This window comes from Pristiophorus japonicus, chromosome 20 (genome assembly GCF_044704955.1).
Source record: "Pristiophorus japonicus isolate sPriJap1 chromosome 20, sPriJap1.hap1, whole genome shotgun sequence".
Lineage (NCBI taxonomy): Eukaryota > Metazoa > Chordata > Chondrichthyes > Pristiophoridae > Pristiophorus > Pristiophorus japonicus.
Genome location: NC_091996.1, coordinates 28,005,314 through 28,027,078, shown reverse-complemented (window position 1 = coordinate 28,027,078; position 21,765 = coordinate 28,005,314). Strand labels below are relative to the sequence as shown.

Genomic DNA, 21,765 nt, shown 5'->3' with positions numbered 1-21,765 from the left:
GTTCAACCTGTAGTAAGAAAGTTTAGAAGGCAGAGCAAACAAAGGTTGGAAAATAGACAAAAACAAGAGTTTGGCTGTGTTTAATGATATGTACCAAAATGTAAGGAGTATAGTGAATAAAGCAGATAAGCTGAGGGCACAGATAGACATGTGGAAGTATGATATCTTAGCGATTACTGAAACATGGCTTAAAGAGGGGCAGGAATGGCAGCTCAATGTTCCTGGTTACATGATTTTCAGGTGAGATAGAGGGGGTTAAACATAGAAACATAGAAAATAGGTGCAGGAGCAGGCCATTTGGCCCTTCGAGCCTGCACCGCCATTCAATGTCTGGAGTAAAAATAAAAAGCGGAAGGTAGCTCAACCGTGGCTAACAAGGGAAATTAGGAATAGTGTTAAATCCAAGGAAGAGGCATATAAATTGGTGAGAAAAAGCAGCAAACCTGAGCACTAGGAGAAATTTAGAATTCAGAAGAGAAAGACAAAGGGTCTCATTAGGAGGGGGAAAATAAAGTATGAGAGGAAGCTTGCAGGGAACATAAAAACTGACTGCAAAAGCTTCTATAGATATGTGAAGAGAAAAAGATTATTGAAGACCAACATAGGTCCTTTGCAGACAAAATCAGGTGAATTTATAATTGGGAACAAAGAAATGGCAGACCAATTGAACAAATACTTTGGATCTGTCTTCACTAAGGAAGACACAAATAACCTTCCGGAAATACTAGGGGTTCGAGGGTCTAGCGAAAAAGAGGAACTGAAGGAAATCCTTATTAGTCAGGGAATTGTGTTAGGGAAATTGATGGGATTGAAGGCCGATAAATCCCCAGGGCCTGATAGTCTGCATCCCAGAGTACTTAAGGAAGTGGCCCTAGAAATAGTGGATGCATTGGTGATCATTTTCCAACATTCTATTGACTCTGGATCAGTTCCTATGGACTGGAGGGTAGCTAATGTAACACCACTTTTTCAAAAAGGAGGGAGAGAGAAAATGGGGAATTATAGACTGGTTAGCCTGACATCAGTGATGGGGAAAACGTTGGAATCAATAATTAAAGATGAAATAGCAGCGCATTTGGAAAGCAGTGACAGGATCGGTCCAAGTCAGCATGGATTTATGAAAGGGAAATCATGCTTGACAAATCTTATAGAATTTTTTGAGGATGTAACTAGCAGAGTGGACAAGGGAGAACAAGTGGATGTGGTGTATTTGGACTTTCAAAAGGCTTTTGACAAGTCCCACACAAGAGATTAGTGTGCAAAATTAAAGCACATGGTATTGGGGGTAATGTATTGACGTGGATAGAGAACTGGTTGGCAGACAGGAAGCAGAGAGTCGTAAAAAACGGGTCCTTTTCAGAATGGCAGGCAGTGACCAGTGGGGTGCCGCAGGGTTTAGTGCTGGGACCCCAGCTATTTACAATGTATATCAATTATTTTAGATGTAGGAATTGAGTGTAATATCTCCAAGTTTGCTGATGACACTAAGCTGGGTGGCGGTGTGAGCTGTGAGGAGGATGCTAAGAGGCTGCAGGGTGACTTGGACAGGTTAGGTGAGTGGGCAAATGCATGGCAGGTGCTGTATAATGTGGATAAATGTGAGGTTATCCACTTTGGTGACAAAAACAGGAAGACAGAATATTATCTGAATAGTGACAGATTAGGAAAAGGGGAGGTGCAATGAGACCTGGGTGGCATGGTACATCAGTCATTGAAGTTTGGCATGCAGGTACAGCAGGCGGTGAAAAAGGCAAATGGCATGTTGGCCTTCATAGCTACAGGATTTGAGTATAGGAGCAGGGAGGTCTTACTGCAGTTGTATAGAGCCTTGGTGAGGCCACACCTGGAATATTGTGTTCAGTTTTGGTCTCCTAATCTGAGGAAGGATGTTCTTGCTATTGAGGGAGTACAACGAAAGTTCACCAGGTTGATTCCCGGGATGGCAGGACTGACATATGAGGAGAGACTGGATCAACTGGGCTTGTATCCACGGGAGTTTAGAAGAGGAAAGGGTTACTGAGGTTGAATGATCAGCCATGATCTTATTGAATGACGGTGCAGGCTCGAAGGGCCGAATGGCCTACTCCTGCACCTAATTTCTATGTTTCTATGATTATGGCTGATCTTGCAGCCTCAGTACCCCACCCCTGCCTTCTCTCCATACCCCCGATCCCTTTAGACGTAAGGGCCACATCTAACTCCCTTTTGAATACGTCCAATGAACTGGACTCAACAACTTTCTGTGGCAGAGAATTCCACAGGTTCACAACTCTCTCGGTGAAAAAATTTCTCCTCATCTCAGTCCTAAATGGCTTACCCCTTATCTTTAGACTGTGACCCCTGGTTCTGGACTTCCCCAACATCGGGAACATTCTTCCTGCATCTAACCTGTCCAGTCCCATCAGAATTTTATAAGTTTCTATGAAATCCCCTCTCATTCTTCTAAATTCCAGTGAGTATAAACCTAGCCGATCCAGTCTTTCCTCATATGTCAGTCCTGCCATCCCGGGAATCAGTCTGGTGAACCTTCGCTGCACTCCCTCAATAGCAAGCACGTCCTTCCTCAGATTAGCAGACCAAAACTGCACACAATATTCCAGGTGAGGCATCACCAAGGCCCTGTACAACTGCAGTAAGACCTCCCTGCTCCTATACTCAAATCCCCTTGCTATGAAGGCCAGCATGCCATTTGCTTTCTTTACTGCTTGCTGTACTTGCATGCCTACCTTCAATGATGTACCATGACACCCAGGTCTCGTTAGAGGGAGGGTGGCAATATTGGTTAAAGAAACAATTACAGCTGTGAGAAGGAATGATGTGTTTGAAGGATCATCAAATGAGGCGATATGGGTTGAACTAAAGAACAAAAAAGGGGCAATCACAGTGCTGGGAGTGTACTATAGACCTCCAAACAGTTCGAGGGAGATATAAGAGCAAATTTGGAGGCAAATTTCTGACAAATGCAAAAAGAACAAGGTAATAGTGGAGGATTTCAATTACCCTAATATTAACTGGGATAAAATTAGTGTAAAAGGGATAGAGGGCACAGAATTCCTAAATTGCATCAGCCAGTACGTAGCAAGCCCAACAAGAGGTAGGGGGTGCAGTTCTGAATTTAGTTTTCAGGAATGAAGTTGGGCAGGTGGAAGGGCTATCAGTGGGAGAGCATTTTTGTGGTAGTGGTCGTAATTCAGTTAGTTTTAGCATAGTTATGGATAAGGACAAAAATAAAACAGGAATAAAGGTTCTAAATTGGGGGAAGGGACAATTTTGCTCGGTTGAGAAGTGATTTAGCAAAATAGATTAAAGAGGCACTTCTTCACAAAAAGTGTTTGTAAACAAATGACAAGTTTACCAAATGCTTATGATATCTTAGCGTAGATATCATACTATGTAAATTGTGTGATTCTCTGTCATTTCTACAAACAGCTACTTGAAGGTAAATCAGTGTCAGAGCAGTGGGAGGCATTCAAGAGAGAAATACAAGGGTTCAGGGTTCCTACAAAGAACAAGGGTAGAACTGCCAAATGTAGTGCCCCCTGGATAACGAGGTGCATAAGGGTAAGATAAGGCAAAAAACAGAAGCTTATATCAGACATCGTGATCAATATTGCAGAAAGCCGAGAAGAGTATAGAAAGTGTCGGGGTGAAATCAATCAGGAAATTAGGAAAGCAAAGAGAGGGCATGAAAAAATACTGGCAAGTAGAATCAAAGAAAACCCAAAGAAGTTTTATAAGTACATAAAGAGCAAGAGGATAACTAAGGAAAGAGTAGGGCCTATTCGGGAGCAAAATGGTAACATATGTTTGGAGACGGAGGATGTGGGTAAGGTACTTAATGAATACTTTGTGGCTGTATTCTCAAAAGAGGGGGACGATGCCGAGGTTGAAGTTAAGGAGGAAGAGGATGAAATATTAGATGGGATAAACATAGTAAGAGAGGAAATATTAAGTGGTTTAGCATTTTTGAAAGTAGATACATCGCCAGGACCGGATGAAATGTATCCTAGGCTATTAAAAGGACATTTTGGAGGCTCTGACCATCATTTTCCAATCCTCCCTGGCTACAAGAGTGGTGCCAGAGGATCGGTGAACTGCTAACGTTGTACCATTGTTTAAAAAGGTAATTATGGCCAGTTAGTTTAACTTTGATGGTGGGCAAATTATTGGAATCAATTCTGAAGGACAGTATAAACTTAATTTAGAAAGACACAGATTAATCAAGGACAGTCAGCATGGATTTGTTCAGGGAAGGTTGTATCTGACTAACTTGACTTAATTTTTTAAGGAGGTAACAAGGAGGGTCGATGAGGGCAGTCGTTTGATGTGGTCCACGTGGATTTTAGGAAGACTTTTGACAAGGTCCCTCATGGCAGGCTGATCAAAAATGTAAAAGCCCATGGGATCCAAGGGAGAGTGGCAAATTGGATCCAAAATTGGCTCAATGGCAGGAAGCAAAGGGTGATGGTTTACGGGTGCGTTTGTGACCGGAAAACTGTTTCCAGTAAGGTTCCACAGGGCTCAGTACTCGGTCCCTTACTTTTTGGAGTATAAATGATTTAGACTTAAATGTAGGGAGCATATAAAGAACATAAGAACATAAGAATTAGGAACAGGAGTAGGCCATCTAGCCCCTCGAGCCTGCTCCGCCATTCAACAAGATCATGGCTGATCTGGCCGTGGACTCAGCTCCACTTACCCGCCCGCTCCCCATAACCCTTAATTCCCTTATTGGTTAAAAATCTATCTATCTGTGATTTGAATACATTCAATGAGCTAGTCTCAACTGCTTCCTTGGGCAGAGAATTCCACCAATTCACAACCCTCTGGGAGAAGAAATTCCTTCTCAACTCGGTTTTAAATTGGCTCCCCTATATTTTGAGGCTGTGCCCCCTAGTTCTAGTCTCCCCGACCTCTATCTTGTCTATCCCTTTCATTATTTTAAATGTTTCTATAAGATCACCCCTCATCCTTCTGAACTCCGACGAGTAAAGACCCAGTCTACTCAATCTATCATCAAAAGGTAACCCCCTCATCTCCGGTATCAGCCTAGTGAATCGTCTCTGTACCCCCTCCAAAGCTAGTATATCCTTCCTTAAGTAAGGTGACCAAAACTGTACATAGTACTCCAGGTGCGGCCTTACCAATACCCTGTACAGTTGCAGCAGGACCTCCCTGCTTTTGTGCTCCATCCCTCTCGCAATGAAGGCCAACATTCCATTCACCTTCCTGATTACCTACTGCACCTGCAAACTAACTTTTTGGGATTCATGCACAAGGATTCCCAGGTCCCTCTGCACTGCAGCATGTTGTAATTTCTCCCCATTCAAATAATATTCCCTTTTACTGTTTTTTTTTCCAAGGTGGATGACCTCACATTTTCCGACATAGTATTCCATCTGCCAAACCTTAGCCCATTCGCTTAACCTATCTCAATCTCTTTGCAGCCTCTCTGTGTCCTCTACACAACCCGCTTTCCCACTAATCTTTGTGTCATCTGCAAATTTTGTTACACTACACTCTGTCCCCTCTTCCAGGTCATCTATGTATATTGTAAACAGTTGTGGTCCCAGCACCGATCCCTATGGCACACCACTAACCACCGATTTCCAACCCAAAAAGGACCCATTTATCCCAACTCTCTGCTTTCTGTTAGCCAGCCAATTCTCGATCCATGCTAATACATTTCCTCTGACTCCGCATACCTCTATCTTCTGCAGTAACCTTTTGTGCAGCACCTTATCGAATGCTTTTTGGAAATCTAAATACACCACATCCATCGGTACACCTCTATCCACCATGCTCGTTATATCCTCAAAGAATTCCAGTAAATTAGTTAAACATGATTTCCCCTTCATGAATCCATGTTGCATCTGCTTGATTGCACTATTCGTATCTAGTTGTCCCGCTATTTCTTCCTTAATGATAGCTTCAAGCATTTTCCCCACTACAGATGTTAAACTAACCGGCCTATAGTTACCTGCCTTTTGTCTGCCCCCTTTTTTAAACAGGCGTTACATTTGCAGATGATACAAAAATTGGCCATGCGATGACAGTGAGAAGGAAAGCTTTAGACTGCAGGAAGATATCTATGAACTGGTCAGTTGAGCAGAAAAGTGGAAAATGCAATTCAATCTGAAGAAATGTGAGGTAATGCATTTGGGGAGGTGCAGAGAAACATAGAAAATAGGTGCAGGAGGAGGCCATTCAGCCCTTCTAGCCTGCACCGCCATTCAATTAGTTCATGGCTGAACATGAAACTTCAGTACCCCCTTCCTGCTTTCACGCCATACCCCTTGATCCCCCGAGTAGTAAGGACTTCATCTAACTCCCTTTTGAATATATTTAGTGAATTGGCCTCAACTACTTTCTGTGGTAGAGAATTCCACAGGTTCACCACTCTCTGGGTGAAGAAGTTTCTCCTCATCTCGGTCCTAAATGGCTTACCCCTTATCCTTGGACTGTGACCTCTGGTTCTGGACTTCCCCAACATTGGGAACATTCTTCCTGCATCTAACCTGTCCAAACCCATCAGAATTTTAAACGTTTCTATGAGGTCCCCTCTCACTCTTCTGAACTCCAGTGAATACAAGCCCAGTTGATCCAGTCTTTCTTGATAGGTCAGTCCCACCATCCCGGAAATCAGTCTGGTGAATCTTCACTGCACTCCCTCAATAGCAAGAATGTCCTTCCTCAAGTTAGGAGACCAAAACTGTACACAATACTCCAGGTGTGGCCTCACCAAGGCCCTGTACAACTGTAGCAACACCTCCCTGCCCCTGTACTCAAATCCCCTCGCTATGAAGGCCAACATGCCATTTGTTTTCTTAACCGCCTGCTGTACCTGCATGCCAACCTTCAATGACTGATGTACCATGACACCCAGGTCTCGTTGCACCTTCCCTTTTCCTAATCTGTCACCATTCAGATAATAGTCTGTCTCTCTGTTTTTACCACCAAAGTGGATAACCTCACATTTATCCACATTATACTTCATCTGCCACGCATTTGCCCACTCACCTAACCTATCCAAGTCACTCTGCAGCCTCATAGCAACCTCCTCGCAGCTCACACTGCCACCCAACTTAGTGTCATCCGCAAATTTGGAGATACTACATTTAATCCCCTCGTCTAAATCATTAATGTACAATGTAAACAGCTGGGGCCCCAGCACAGAACCTTGCGGTACCCCACTAGTCACTGCCTGCCATTCTGAAAAGTACCCATTTACTCCTACTCTTTGCTTCCTGTCTGCCAACCAGTTCTCAATCCACGTCAGCACACTACCCCCAATCCCATGTGCTTTAACTTTGCACATTAATCTCTTGTGTGGGACCTTGTCGAAAGCCTTTTGAAAGTCCAAATATACCACATCAACTGGTTCTCCTTTGTCCACTTTACTGGAAACATCCTCAAAAAATTCCAGAAGATTTGTCAAGCATGATTTCCCTTTCACAAATCCATGCTGACTTGGACCTATCATGTCACCATTTTCCAAATGCGCTGCTATGACATCCTTAATAATTGATTCCATCATTTTACCCACTACTGAGGTCAGGCTGACCGGTCTATAATTCCCTGCTTTCTCTCTCCCTCCTTTTTTAAAAAGTGGGGTTACATTGGCTACCCTCCACTCGATAGGAACTGATCCAGAGTCAATGGAATGTTGGAAAATGACTGTCAATGCATCCGCTATTTCCAAGGCCACCTCCTTAAGTACTCTGGGATGCAGTCCATCAGGCCCTGGGGATTTATCGGCCTTCAATCCCATCAATTTCCCCAACACAATTTCCCGACTAATAAAGATTTCCCTCAGTTCCTCCTCCTTACTAGACCCTCTGACCCCTTTTATATCCGGAAGGTTGTTTGGGTCCTCCTTAGTGAATACTGAACCAAAGTACTTGTTCAATTGGTCTGCCATTTCTTTGTTCCCCGTTATGACTTCCCCTGATTCTGACTGCAGGGGACCTACGTTTGTCTTTACTAACCTTTTTCTCTTTACATACCTATAGAAACTTTTGCAATCCGCCTTAATGTTCCCTGCAAGCTTCTTCTCGTACTCCATTTTCCCTGCCCTAATCAAACCCTTTGTCCTCCTCTGCTGAGTTCTAAATTTCTCCCAGTCCCCAGGTTTGCTGCTATTTCTGGCCAATTTGTATGCCACTTCCTTGGCTTTAATACTATCCCTGATTTCCCGAGATAGCCACGGTTGAGCCACCTTCCCTTTTTTATTTTTACGCCAGACAGGAATGTACAATTGTTGTAATTCATCCATGCGGTCTCTAAATGTCTGCCATTGCCCATCCACAGTCAACCCCTTAAGTATCATTCGCCAATCTATCTTAGCCAATTCACGCCTCATACCTTCAAAGTTACCCTTCTTTAAGTTCTGGACCATGGTCTCTGAATTAACTGTTTCATTCTCCATCCTAATGCAGAATTCCACCATATTATGGTCACTCTTCCCCAAGGGGCCTCGCACAATGAGATTGCTAATTAATCCTCTCTCATTACACAACACCCAGTCTAAGATGGCCTCCCCCCTAGTTGGTTCCTCGACATATTGGTCTAGAAAACCATCCCTCATGCACTCCAGGAAATCCTCCTCCACCGTATTGCTTCCAGTTTGGCTGGCCCAATCTATGTGCATATTAAAGTCACCCATTATAACTGCTGCACCTTTATTGCATGCACTCCTAATTTCCTGTTTGATGCCCTCCCCAACATCACTACTACTGTTTGGAGGTCTGTACACAACTCCCACTAACGTTTTTTGCCCTTTAGTGTTCTGCAGCTCTACCCATATAGATTCCACATCATCCAAGCTAATGTCTTTCCTAACTATTGCATTAATCTCCTCTTTAACCAGCAATGCTACCCCACCTCCTTTTCCTTTTATTCTATCCTTCCTGGTGCAATAAGGCAAGAGAATACACAATAAATGGGAGGATACTGAGAGGTCTGTCGGAACAAAGGGACCTTGGAGTGTATGTCCACAGATCCTTTAAAGGTAGCAGGACAGGTTGATAAGGTAGTTAAAAAGGCATACGGAATGCTTTCCTTTATTAGCTGAGGCTTAGAATATAAGAGTGGGGAAGTTATGCTAGAACTGTATACAACTCTAGTTAGGCCACAGATTCAGTACTATGCACAGTTCTGGTCACCACATTACAGGAAAGATGTGATTGCATTAGAGAGGGTACAGAGGAGATTTACGAGGATGTTGCCTGGATTGGAAAATTTTAGCTGTGAGGAAAGATTGGATAGGCTGGGGTTGGTTTCTTTGGAACAGAGGAGGCTGAGGGGAGATTTAATTGAGGTGTATAAAATTATGAGGGGCCCAGCTAGAATGGATAGGAAGGACCTATTTCCCTTAGCAGAGGGGTCAATAACCAGGGGACATAGATTTAAAGTAGTTGATAGAAGGATTGGAGGGGAGATGAGGTGAAAAAAAATCACCCAGAGGGTGGTGGGGGTCTGGAACTCACTGCCTGAAAGGGTGGTAGAGGCAGAAACCTTCATCATATTTAAAAAGTACTTGGATGTGCTCTTGCAGTACCATAATCAATAAGGCTACAGGCCAGGAGCTGGAAAGTGAGATTAGGCTGGATAGCTCTTTTTCGACTGATATGGACACGATGGGCCGAATTGCCTCCTGTGTTGTAATTTTTCTATGATTCTATCTCTCCAGGGACTGAACAGTTTTGAGTTTCTTTTCATCTTTGCTGTATTTTTATTTGTTTCCCCCAAAGCAAGAGGCATGCTAACTTACGCATGGGGCTTCATGATGTTTGGGAGAGGGTCGACGTTTGTTCAAGTATTACAAGGAGACAATTTACATTTAAATCTGAGGAAAGTGTGGCTATCAGAGCTGCTGTAAAAGCTTACTCTAAGGGAATGCAACAAGAATCTAACATTTAACCTGCTATTAGGAAGTAAATTGAAACCCATGGTATTAAAAGGGCAGTGACTGCGTGGATACAGAATTGGCTAGAGACAGAAAGCAGAGAGTAGTGATGAATGATTGTTTAGCATACTGGCAGGAAGTTTACAGTGCGTGTCCCCCAAGATTAGGTATTGTGTATTTTATATTATCTGAGAAAGATTTTTATATGTTTTTGAAACTCAATCCTAAGGATTGATAAGCAGGGATTCAAAACTACAGTCAGCTATCCAGGCAGGTGGTTTACTACCTGTAGCACATGCCTCGATCTTGATCTTAATGCCAGTGTCAGATTTCTTTAACTTTGCAAATTATATTAAGGGCACATTGGGGCTCCAATATGTTGTGCCACAGATTGATTTAAGTATTCATGTTAATGCAATTTAATATGGATTAAATTATGAAGCAGTTAGTTTTTATACAGAACACATAATATGAAAGTTTAAATTGCTCAATATCTGGCAGTTTTATTCCAGATTTATCAAGAGGTTATGGAATTGATGACTGTCTTGGAGCCAGAGGATAGTCCCCAAATTGCAACCTGGTAAGATCTCAAAGCATGTGTACTAGAACATAAGAAGATAATAATTTGACTCTATCAATGGGTATTGTAACTCCACCTTCACCCAGAGGGCGTTGAACTCTTCGAATCTCAACGCCGCGAGCGTGAAGAGGTCCGGCGCAGGCAGCGGAAGGAGCGTGCAGAAAATCAGTCCCACCCCACCCCACTTCCCCTGACGAATGTCTGTCCCACCTGTGACAGGGTCTGTGGCTCTCACATTGGACTGTTCAGCCACCAAAGGACTCACTTTGGGAGTGGAAGCAAGTCTTCCTCGATTCCGAGGGACTGCCTATGATGATGATGATTGTAACTATAAAGTGATCCTGTGAAACAGGAATAAAATGTCCTCTCCATGTATTTTTATACTGTTTAAATGATACATAAATAACAAATTTTTGAAAGATGATTATATCAATGCGTACAGTTCTGGTCGCCATATTATAAAAAGCATATAGAGGCAGTGGAGAGGGTGCAGAAAAGATTTACAAAGATGGTAACAGAACTGCAAGGTTATACTTCACAAGAAAGGATGAACAGGTTGGGAGGCTGAGGGGTGACCTAACAGAGCTCTTTAGAACTATGAAAGGTTTTGATGGAGTAGACGCAGAGAGAGTGTTTCACTTGTGAGGAAGAGCAAAATGAGAGGCCATCAATATAAGATAGTCACCAAGAAATCAAATAAGGAATTCAGAGGAAAGAGTGGTGAGAATATGGAACTCGCTATCACAGGAAGTAATTGAAGCGAATAGTATAAATGCATTTACGGGGAAGCTAAATAAGCATATGAGGGAGAAGGGATTAGAAGGTTATGCTGATAGAGTGAGATGAGGAAAGATGGGAGGAGGCTCGAGTGAAGCATAAACACCGGCATGGACTGGTTGGACCGAATGGCCTGTCTCTGTGCTGTATATTCTAGGTAATATGTAAAGATTGGAACATAGAGGAGGATTAATGATTGAGTGATAGCACCTGAAGAGTGAAACCATGTCATTTCTGCCATGTTGCACATTCTTCCTCCTCCTTGATTTATCACTATGTTGCAACAAAGATGCATTCCAAAAAGAAAGACTTGGATTTATATAGCACCTTTCACGACCACCGGACGTCTCAAAGTGCTTTACAGCCAATGGAGTACTTTTGAAGTGTAGTCATTGTTGTAATGTAGGAAACATAGTTCACATAGAAATTGCACAGTACAGAAGGATTACATTGTCTTCTGTGTGTTTTCATTATTTTCCAGAACTTCAAATCTGTTGAACTCCTTACCTACCTCAGTCTTTCCTTTCTCCTAGAATCTACAGGCTTTTGAAACCCAAGCTTGGTGACACTAGTTCTTGATTTACCTTATCTTCAATCCTACTTTCTTCAACTTTGGCAATGTCCTGTGCTAGTACTTTTACTCAGATTTCTTGATACTAAATTTCTTGAGGCTTTTCACGCAAACTATATATTTTTAAAGAAAGCAAGATTTTAGATTAATATTATCTGATCAAAAATTAATGGACCTTTCATTAGAAAGTGATATTACAATATACAGTACAGTGGAGAAAGTCCATATAGAAATTTACTGAAACCATTAAATTTTGTAGCTCAATTATTTTTAGAAATGGGATTGAGAATTCAAAACCTCTTCCGTTCGTCCTCATCTATACAGACTTACACTGACACATGTATATCATACAAAAGTTGTACACCATTTGTGCAGGAAAATTCCTGGTGTAAGGTACAAATCCCCATAGAACTACCACTGTAGCCCAGCACCAATTAGAAATGTTTTTTTCAATGGTTCAGTTGAAACAAACGTGAGCTTAATCCAGTGTCTATCATCAGCAAGAAAGGAGAAAGGGTGACCAACCTTCGAGAAATAATATCTGGTCCAGTCAGAGAGAATGCATGGTCATCTCTGATTCAGCTATCCATCAAAGCCTGGGAAATGCCACCTAACACACAGTAGGAATGCATTAATGAACTCCAATAAAGAATCAAATCCAGGAGACAACCCAAAACTCTAAATCAGGAGGTTTCTTTATGCTTAATTTTCCCATACAATAAATTGTGTGTAGCTCTATTGAAATATCAATTCATTGTTTCATTAATGAGCAGATGATCTCCCAGTATCGAACAACTGTTGGACAGTTCCAGAATTTGCTTTTCTGTTTGTTCAGCAATGCTGTGCAATGGGAGAGATTTTTTTCCCTTGGACAACATTTGAGTGATTAATTACTTTTTTTCTAGCTAAGTACTGATATTTTAAAGGTACTGTACGAGCATATTCATATGAAACATAGAATTTCCTCCATAATAAACGACAAATTGTAGTAATGCTACAATCGTTAACCCTGCAATGTGAACATTATTACATAGCAATAGTTTTGAACTGGGCTGAATTGCAGCTAGCTACAGGGGAAAAGTCAGAAATGCAAACTATTTGTAAGAAATGATGCTCCACCATGAATTAAAATATGAGAGGGTGTGCAGAATTTAATCTCACTCCTCCTTACTAGTTTTCTGTGCCTATTTTCCTCTCCTTCCCCGAGGCATTGCACCTCACTGGGCGACTGTTCCACCAGTGGCAATCGCCCTATAGTACCTCACCCAAGTGCCTATTATTCATGCATGGTTTTTTTAATATTCGTTCCTGGATTTGGGCTTCACTGGCAAGGCTATTGTTTATTGCCCATCATCAATTGCCCTTGAGAAGGTGGTGGTGAGCCGCCTTCTTGAACCGCCGCAGTCCGTGTGGTGAAGGTACTCCCACAGTGCTGTTTGGGAGGGAGTTCGAGTTCCAGGATTTTGACCCAGCGACGATGAAGCAACGACGATATGTTTCCAAGTCAGGATGGTGTGTAACTTGGAGGGGAACTTGCAGGTAATGGTGTTCCCATGCACCTTGTCCTTCTAGTTGGTAAAGGTCATGGGTTGGAAGGTGCTGTTGAAGAAGACTTGGTGAGTTGCTGCAGTGCATCTTGTAGATGATACGCATTGCAGCCACGGTGCGTTGGTGGTGGAGAGAGTGAATGTTTAACGGGGTGCTGATCAAGTGAGCTGCTTTGTTCTGGATGGTGTCGAGCTTCTTGAGGGTTGTTGGAGCTGCACTCATCCAGGCAAGTGAAGTGTATTCCATTCCACTCCGACAACTTCCATCACTTTGATGGGGCGGTGATTGGTCAGATTGGATTGTGCCTTTGAAGTGAATGTTAACGAGCTATCTACAACAGAGGTTACTATAGCCAATACCAATTCTTTCTTCCACGTGTCCTATTCTACAGGCCCTGCTGAAAGTAATCCGGAGAGAGAACATCACCAATTTTAATCCAGGGTGCTATTACAATTTTAGGTTTTCATAGAATACTTTCACAGTAATTAACAGTCCTTAATTGGATGTTATCCATTATGCCAGAAGATTGATCTTATTCAGTAATTTGCCCCTATCAGAGTTGTGAATTAACGATTACTCTCTTGTCGTGATCTTATTTGGTAGCAGTGCTACCAAACTGAGTTCAGATTGGAGGATACCAATCACAGTTTTGTAGACCAAAACGACTAATATTTATTTAGAAATTTTGAATTAAATTGAAATATGAGGTAGAATATGTTCAGATACTAAAAAGTATAAAATGTAACTGTAACTCAACAATGTCCATACTGATGTTTCATAAGAAACATTGTTAGATATAAATTTTTCTGAATGACATGCCACCTGATTTTTGTCTTGCATACTACTTTTGATGTGAGGAACAACACTTCAGGGAATGGACTGATCTGACACCAAAACTTTGAGAAAACTGCAAAACTTTTAAAATACAAAACCCCAAGTCCTGCACAATAGCATCTTAACCAATATCCTTGTGCCAAAGATTGGATTGGTATTTACCATTTTGTGTCGAAGGTTTTCATATATGATGCCCAAATTGTTTCATTTTTAAAATGTTCCATGTACTGTCTGTCAAAAGATATTGATAATCAAGCCAGATATGTACACAGCAAGACAGCAGTAAAACATCATGAATTGCAGATTCTACTTGGCAGAGGCATTAAATAGTGTTAGACCACAAAGATGCGTTATCTAAAACTACTTTATTTACCAAAATCATGATGATACAATTAATACCAAGATTAAGTACTGATGACTACATCAAAAGTAGATTTATCTTTAATATTTAATAAACATAATCTAGATCGTCATGCGCACAATAGTAATTTAAATGTATCACAATGTCTTGACCATAGTTAGGTTTTGCCTAGCAACAGTGAAACAATATTACATTCTGTTTCCAAGATCACAGTACAAACCTAGAAAATTAAGGTCACTGATAGGCTTTCGGTGTTAAGGCTGCCACTTTATGACATGAGCATTCAATCATACATCTTATGTCCTTGAGTGGTCGGCTGCCTTCCTTGGTCTGCTCTGGCTTTCATTATTTTCTCAATCATCTTTTCCTAGTTTTAGCTAACTTTGCATGTACAGTAGTTGCCTATTGCTATAGGCCCTGGGGCAGCACGGGCCAGCCCACACTGCGATACGTGTGCATGTTAGGTCCATGCAACGGAGCTGGTCTCCAGTCGTCTTGGGTAACCCTTGCCACTGGACCAAGACCTAGCTCTGTCAAGCTCGTTTGGTGGCTGGTGTGCAACAGCCACCACAAGTTTTTAAAAAAAAATCCACACACAGGCATTTTCCACCCTTCAAGGTGCAGTTCAGGATCTGGAATATTAGATCCTTAATTGAAACACCTGTGAACTCATCCCTTTTTGGCATGGAAGCAAGTCATCCTCGCTTCGAGGGACTGCCTATGATGATGCTGATTGCTATTGTATTGTATTTCTGTGCTTCGAAGTTTATGCTATTGAATTAACTGTTGTGACGCACTTTACTGTTTCAATTTTTATTTCTTAATTTCAATTCTTAAACACTGTCAACTGCTGGAAACTGTCTAACCTTCTTCAAAAGCTCCCTGCAACTTCCCAAAACCATCTGATTTGAGTGGGAAATGTTTGACTTTAAGTACCTTATCCTATTTTATTGATCAATAATTAACAAATAAAATGACCAATTCATCCACCGATATCGATTTCCAAAGCATCATTCGACTGAGTAGCCCTGCCAGAAACAATAATTGCCAGATTTTAATTAGTTGGTCAAAAATCAGAATCCCATTTCTTTTACTTCTTCTTTCCCAGTGTCTAGATCACCATAAGGAGACATGCTTTCTCATAGCAATTCTCTTCCAAGAGGATGAATGGTCCATTAAGGGGTGATTTGCTCAAAAACCATAGCACGTTAATCTATCTTTGTTCTTCACTTTTGGCAGGCCCGAGCTTGAGCTGGGAGAAACAGCAGAATGTGAGAATGCAGTAAAAAAATATCTGAGAATTCAATGGTTAACTTGTTAATGTTATCCGAGCAGGCACGTAATATATCTTATAATAATAACTTTTATTTATATAGCACCTTTAACATAGTAAAATGTCCCAAGGCACTTCACGACAATTTTACAACATGTTAGCTATTGACGATTGAGGGAAAAGGGGAAAAAGCGTGAGAAGGAAGTGTAAAAAGAGAGTAAAGGCTCAGGTCCAAAGCGGCAGCTATACTGCACACGCGGATAGACACAGGCGGAAAAAACTAAAGAAAAAGAAATTCAAATTACATTGTAAATATTACAGTAAGGAGTATACAATCCAGATGTAGCGTCGCAAATCCGGAATCCAGACTCAGGACAGATCGGTGGTAGGTTTGTCCGCAATCCGTAAAATGTTCCGGAATCCGGACCCGACGACCCTGCCGATCTCGGGGCCCCACCGCTGCCCTTACCTCAGGGCCTCTTCGGCGGGCCCCGCCCGAACACCTCGGCGGGCCCCGCCCGAACACCTCCTCGGCAGGCCCCGCCCGACGACATCTTCAGCGACCCGTCCTGCCCGACAACCTCCTTGTTGGGGCCCACCCGACAATAACATCCTTGGCGGAGTCGGCCCGACGACGACCTTGGCGTGGCCTGCCCGACGACATCCTCTTTGGCGGGGCTAGATGGCCCAAACAGCTCCTCGGTGGGAATTTTCCCCCTCCCCCTGCCCAAGTCCTTTCTGACGTTCTGAAATCCAAAAAAACCCGAACTTGGGCTCATGACGTCAAAGCAAATTGAAATTCCGGAAAAGTCCGGAATCCGGAACAGCCTCGGTCCCGAGGGTTTCGGATTTTAGGCACTGCACCTGTAGTAAAATCAGTGCAATAAAGATTCATTATAATTAAACAAAATTAAATAATATATACCATAATTATAAATTAAATTAAAATTAGAAAATCAGCAATTGAATCAAATTAAATCAATTATTAGTTTTCTTTAAGATTCATTACCTGTCCAATGGTTCAATTAATATGGAAGAACCAATCACTGTCCTCAATCCTTGTGATGTCATAATTTTATTACTTTTTATTTCTCATTTTGTCCTCTTGATAGGACCTGTAATAGCTCCAGGCTCGAGCTGCCTCTGTTGTCGGGGAGACGCTGATGTTTAAATCTCCCTCCAGCTGCTCCAGGCTCACACTCCCTCTGTTGTCAGGGAGATGCTGATGTTTAAAGCTCCCTCCAGCTGACCCAGGCTCACGCTGCCTCCGTGATCAGGGAGACACTGATGTTTGACGCTTATCCCAGAATACATGTCTTATGGATCTATTTTTAATCATTCAGTTTGTTTAAAATCAAGTTATGAGATGAAATTAACAATATTACAACTCAAGAATATATTGGCTATATGCAACTATCCAAATATACAAATGGGAACGTGGTGCTAGAACGAAGTCACACATCCATCCAGGAACTTTTCATTTTTGTTTGTGGCGATTCAGTCAGTATACATCTTCTCTATCAATAGGTTTTTATCAAGAAATGAACAACTATCAACTTACCCAGAAGTGGGAAATGCTACTATTTACATTTATGCAACCATTAACAATTTAAACCAGTGAAACAATCTGATCTAATAAAGTAACACTATTGATTTCTAAAGAATCAGCCAAATAACATGGAAAGAACAAAATCCAGACATTGTGATGGACACTGCAGCCAATTGTAGTACATCTATCACCGTCTCAGCTGAGGTTAGCTAAGTCAGCACAGACTGGAGATTAAATCTTGGACCTTTCTGGTCTCTATGACTTAGCTACTCATTGCAGGTGTCAGCTGTGGCTCAGTTGGTAGCACTTTTGCCTCTGAGTCAGAAGGCTGTGAGCACAAAATCTAGGCTGACATTCCGGTGCAATGCTGAGGGATTGCTGCACTGTTGGAGGTGTCGTCTTTCAGTTTAGTGTCGTTTCACAGTATCTCCCATTTGTAAGGCTCTAATTTGCATTGCCATTTTTTCCCTGGAAGCCTCAATAAATCAGCAAGATCTATGCAAAAAAGATGAGATGTTAAATCGAGACCCTGTCTGCCCTCTCAGGTGGATGTCAAAGATGTATTTCAAAGAAGAGCAGGGGAGTTCTCACCAGTATCTTGGCCAATATTTATCCCTCAAACAGCATCATTAAAACAGATTATCTGGTCACTATCACAATGCTGTGTGCAAATTAGATGCTGCTTTTCCACACTACAACAGGAACGACTCTTCAAAAGTACTTCATTGGCTGTAAAGCACTTTGGGACATTCTGAGGTTGAGAAAGGCGCTTTATAAATGCAAATTATTTTTTGCATAGATCTTGCTGCTCTATTGAGACTTCAAGGGAAAAAATTCCAATGCAAATTGGAGTCTTACAAATGGGAGGTACTGTGAAACTCCTTTCTCTTTCCCATCCAAGATTAAAACAATGAGACTCATGCTGGGTGTGGCTGTGCTAATGCCCTCCTGAAGTGAAACTGAATAGTTTGTTAAAATGTGCCACGTTAGTGCACCAATGTACTGTTGTGGAGAGGTACAATATGCATTCTTAGGTTATTCCACACATGATAAGTTCCTGATCCTGATTGTAGTCTTACGAGAGGCACTAGCCCTCAAGGAACAAAAGAAAACTGGTGCCCATGAGCCACAGCCCAGATCAAGATTAGCAGATATCAGAAAGCTGGTAACTTGCCTATCCTCTTTGCTGGTGCAACATCTTGCTGGCCAGCGGAGAAGAGCATCTCCAGTGGAAAGGCATGATTTCAGGAATTCTCCACTGCACCATTGGGGACCTGGGCAGAGCGTACTACATGACACTGTAGCTTCGAACATTCTTCTCTGCCACGTCATGGATACCTTGTCTGCTTTCCCATTCTGTGGCCTGGATAAAGATGCATATCATTTTTATTTGCAGTGCCGGAGGTTGCAGCCCGTTTTACTGTTTAACAGGACTGCTCCTCAACTTTTGATTGCATCGTACTCTCACGCTCCTTATCTGCAGTCACTCAGTGCACAGAGGGGCGAATAAGTTGGAGGACATCCTGATGGATCTGCTCCTGAGGCTGGCTAAAACTGCCTTTCACAGTCCAGGATGTGAGAAATACATAGAGAGGGTAGCCACAACTACATAACTCTGTCGTGTAGCCTTGTGTGCGCCCTTTGACAGAGAACAGAAGGCTGATAATGACACTCTTTATAAAGCAGGGAACTATCCAGAGGGGCTTAAAGACTAATGACTATTTTTCACTGAGTGAATTTAAATTTCTTGGATAAACATACAGAAATGTTTGAGTTTGTTCTTTTATTCCCTCCCTAGGTATGCTCTTGTACCAAGTGGGGACAATCCAGGTGTTCGAGTTGGTCATACTCTCACATACATTCCAGATACCTCTGAGAAAGGGAAGGTCATTATAGTTGGAGGAGCAAACCCTAATGGGAGCTTTTCTGATGCCCATATCTTGGAACTGGGTAACAACATATTTTTCTTGAATTTTTTTTTTGTTTGCAACTGATCAAATTGAAATTTTCAGTACATCAGTTTATATGAATATGCAATCCCAGAACTGACTTTGTCAAAGCTGTGATTTTCCCTTCTCTCTATTCAAAACCTAGATTTGCCACTCTATTTTCATAATGTGTTCAAAAGCTTTGTACAATAAAAACATAAGTGATTTCATTGATAGACTTTAGAAGGAACTGGAAAATAGTTTTAGTCAAGAAGGCAATTTGGTGGTACAACACCAGCTTACATCAGCTCAGGACCATGATAACTCACATTGTGAGTTCACAATCTCTCGTGTCTTTGCATTATTCTCAATTACGGGAAAGCACTGAGCAAATCATGGGAAAGAAACTGGTTATGTCCGAGTTCTTACTCCTCTGTGGATTTGTGTACGCTGCTGCAAAAGGCTCTATATTTAGAGTGACACTGTTAGATTTAATGCTGCTCTGTGGCTTTACAATGGATGACTCTAAAGTGAAATGCATTTCTGCCTTTCCTTGAGTGAGACTCTCATTTTAATGAGGCACAATACTGAGTGACACAACAAAAGGATTCCAAATACGTCACAATGTCGGGTCCGAAAGGCCTAGGACATAAGCCTAAGGCCAGTGGATTGTGTAGTGAATATTGTTGTCGGCTACTATCAATTGATTTAAGCATCTGTGCACGAAATGTATGAATATTGTATAATATGTGATGTGTCTAAATTATTTTAAACAATAAAAATTAGCCATTAAGCTTGTCATTTAAAGATTCACATACAGTCAGGCTAACCTCCACGGGTGAGTTCCTCAAAAAATTCAGTTGAAGTTTCTTGATGAAATGTATGAGACTCTGGAATGCTTTGGCAATGTCAGTGAGTGTTTATCCACTTCTCCAGTATAGAATGCTTGCAAGCCTATTCATTGTCTGCAAATATGTGTACATTTGTTCCATTCTCTCTTTCCTCCACATTTCCTTATTTTATTAAGTTTTTTTTCTACCCCAACTGACCTTTTGTGATGTTTGTTTTTAGTAGCAGTGTTTTGGTGGCTGGGATCCAATAATGTAGTATTAGGGTAATGTGCTAATGATTCCTGTGCTGTCAGGGCATGCCTGTTGCAGTATTAATCTAGTGTCTCTTCCAGTTTGTAAACTTATTTGTACTGTTATTATTGTTATCGGTCTATTGTACCAGATTTCCTTTTGAGATTATCTCTCTTTGCTGCTTTGTATCCAAAACTGTACATTCATTGATTTTGTTCCCATGAAATAGACAGACATGAGTGGGATGTACCAGAGTGGAAGGGGTTATTGCCACGATATGAACACTCCAGCTTCGTTCCAGTGAGCGGACCTGGCGGCCTGTGGCTATTTGGTGGCGCAGATGAACGTGCAAACAGGAACTGTGTCCAAGCTTTGAACTTCGGTAAAGTTACATTAATACGTTGTCTCCACTGCAGTCACGTGTGAACAACCAAACCTTTAGGAGCCTAATCATTGGTGTAATGTCTGTGTCCTTTTGTGATTTACATGCATTAACATTCTTGATCAAGAGGCACTTTAGTGCTCATAAGGTTTTTTTTTATGATTACTAGTCACCCATTCCCTCAAAACGCCATACTACAGGTAATAAAGTGCTTGTTTAGCAGGATAAACCATAATCCTTGTTCAGCAGTATTTTACATTGCTAAAAATAAATCAGGATCATCTGTAAATTGCATTTTCCACATAGAATATAATTTTATATGTATGCTGTTAATGTAATGCATTAAACGGACTTTTATCATTTTTGAACAGAAGAAAAAATGCCTAAAAGGAGCTTTTGGTTCAAAAATAATAAATCTGAAATTTAAAAAATGCTGGAAATACAAAGCAGGCCGATCAATATCTGAAAGAGAAAGATTAATGGGCCAGAATTTGCTGTCAAAATAATGGCGAGTTTAATGCGCACACCGTTATTAGTGTGTAAATAACGCAACAATTTGTGACAAGAAGAGATACCCCATGAGTTGCGAATCTCCACAAATTGCTGGATGATTTGCACTACTCCGTTAGCCTTGCAAAATTCTAAATCACCCGATTGCCTTCTCCGTCATTCCGCTGTTTATTTCTCAATCCCTAAATCTCATTGGTTTAGAAAATAGACCGTTGGTCTTGTCACTCCCCAAGGTCCCAGATGTCCCGTTGACCTCGCATCAGCTCACATTTCCAGCATTTTAGAGCGCAACATTTTTTCGAGCTGAAGGCAAGATAAAAAAATCCAACAAACCGGGCACATTGCAAGATGCCTTGCTTGGGTGTAGCTGTCATCAAATTTTAAAAGATAAGTGCGTTATTTTGCTTAGGCATGTCATGTGTTGTGCTGAAGATATACAAGTTGTACCAATTTTACTTGAATA

General features: G+C 41.6%; 1 protein-coding gene across 2 annotated transcripts in view; it reads left to right on the top strand.

Moving 5' to 3' along the window:
* The window catches only part of rabepk (Rab9 effector protein with kelch motifs), a 34,546-nt gene that overhangs the window by 3,011 nt on the left and 9,770 nt on the right, over window positions 1-21,765 (top strand). The window contains exons 2-4 of one of the 2 annotated variants that reach the window (XM_070862661.1): window positions 10,420-10,487; window positions 19,199-19,350; window positions 20,640-20,792. In XM_070862661.1, coding sequence (XP_070718762.1) covers window positions 10,435-10,487; window positions 19,199-19,350; window positions 20,640-20,792 — 358 coding nt within the window. In that variant the 5' untranslated portion in view covers window positions 10,420-10,434. Of the gene's footprint in view, window positions 1-10,408; window positions 10,488-19,198; window positions 19,351-20,639; window positions 20,793-21,765 lie in introns of both variants that reach the window. The other variant, XM_070862662.1, reaches the window with a different exon arrangement.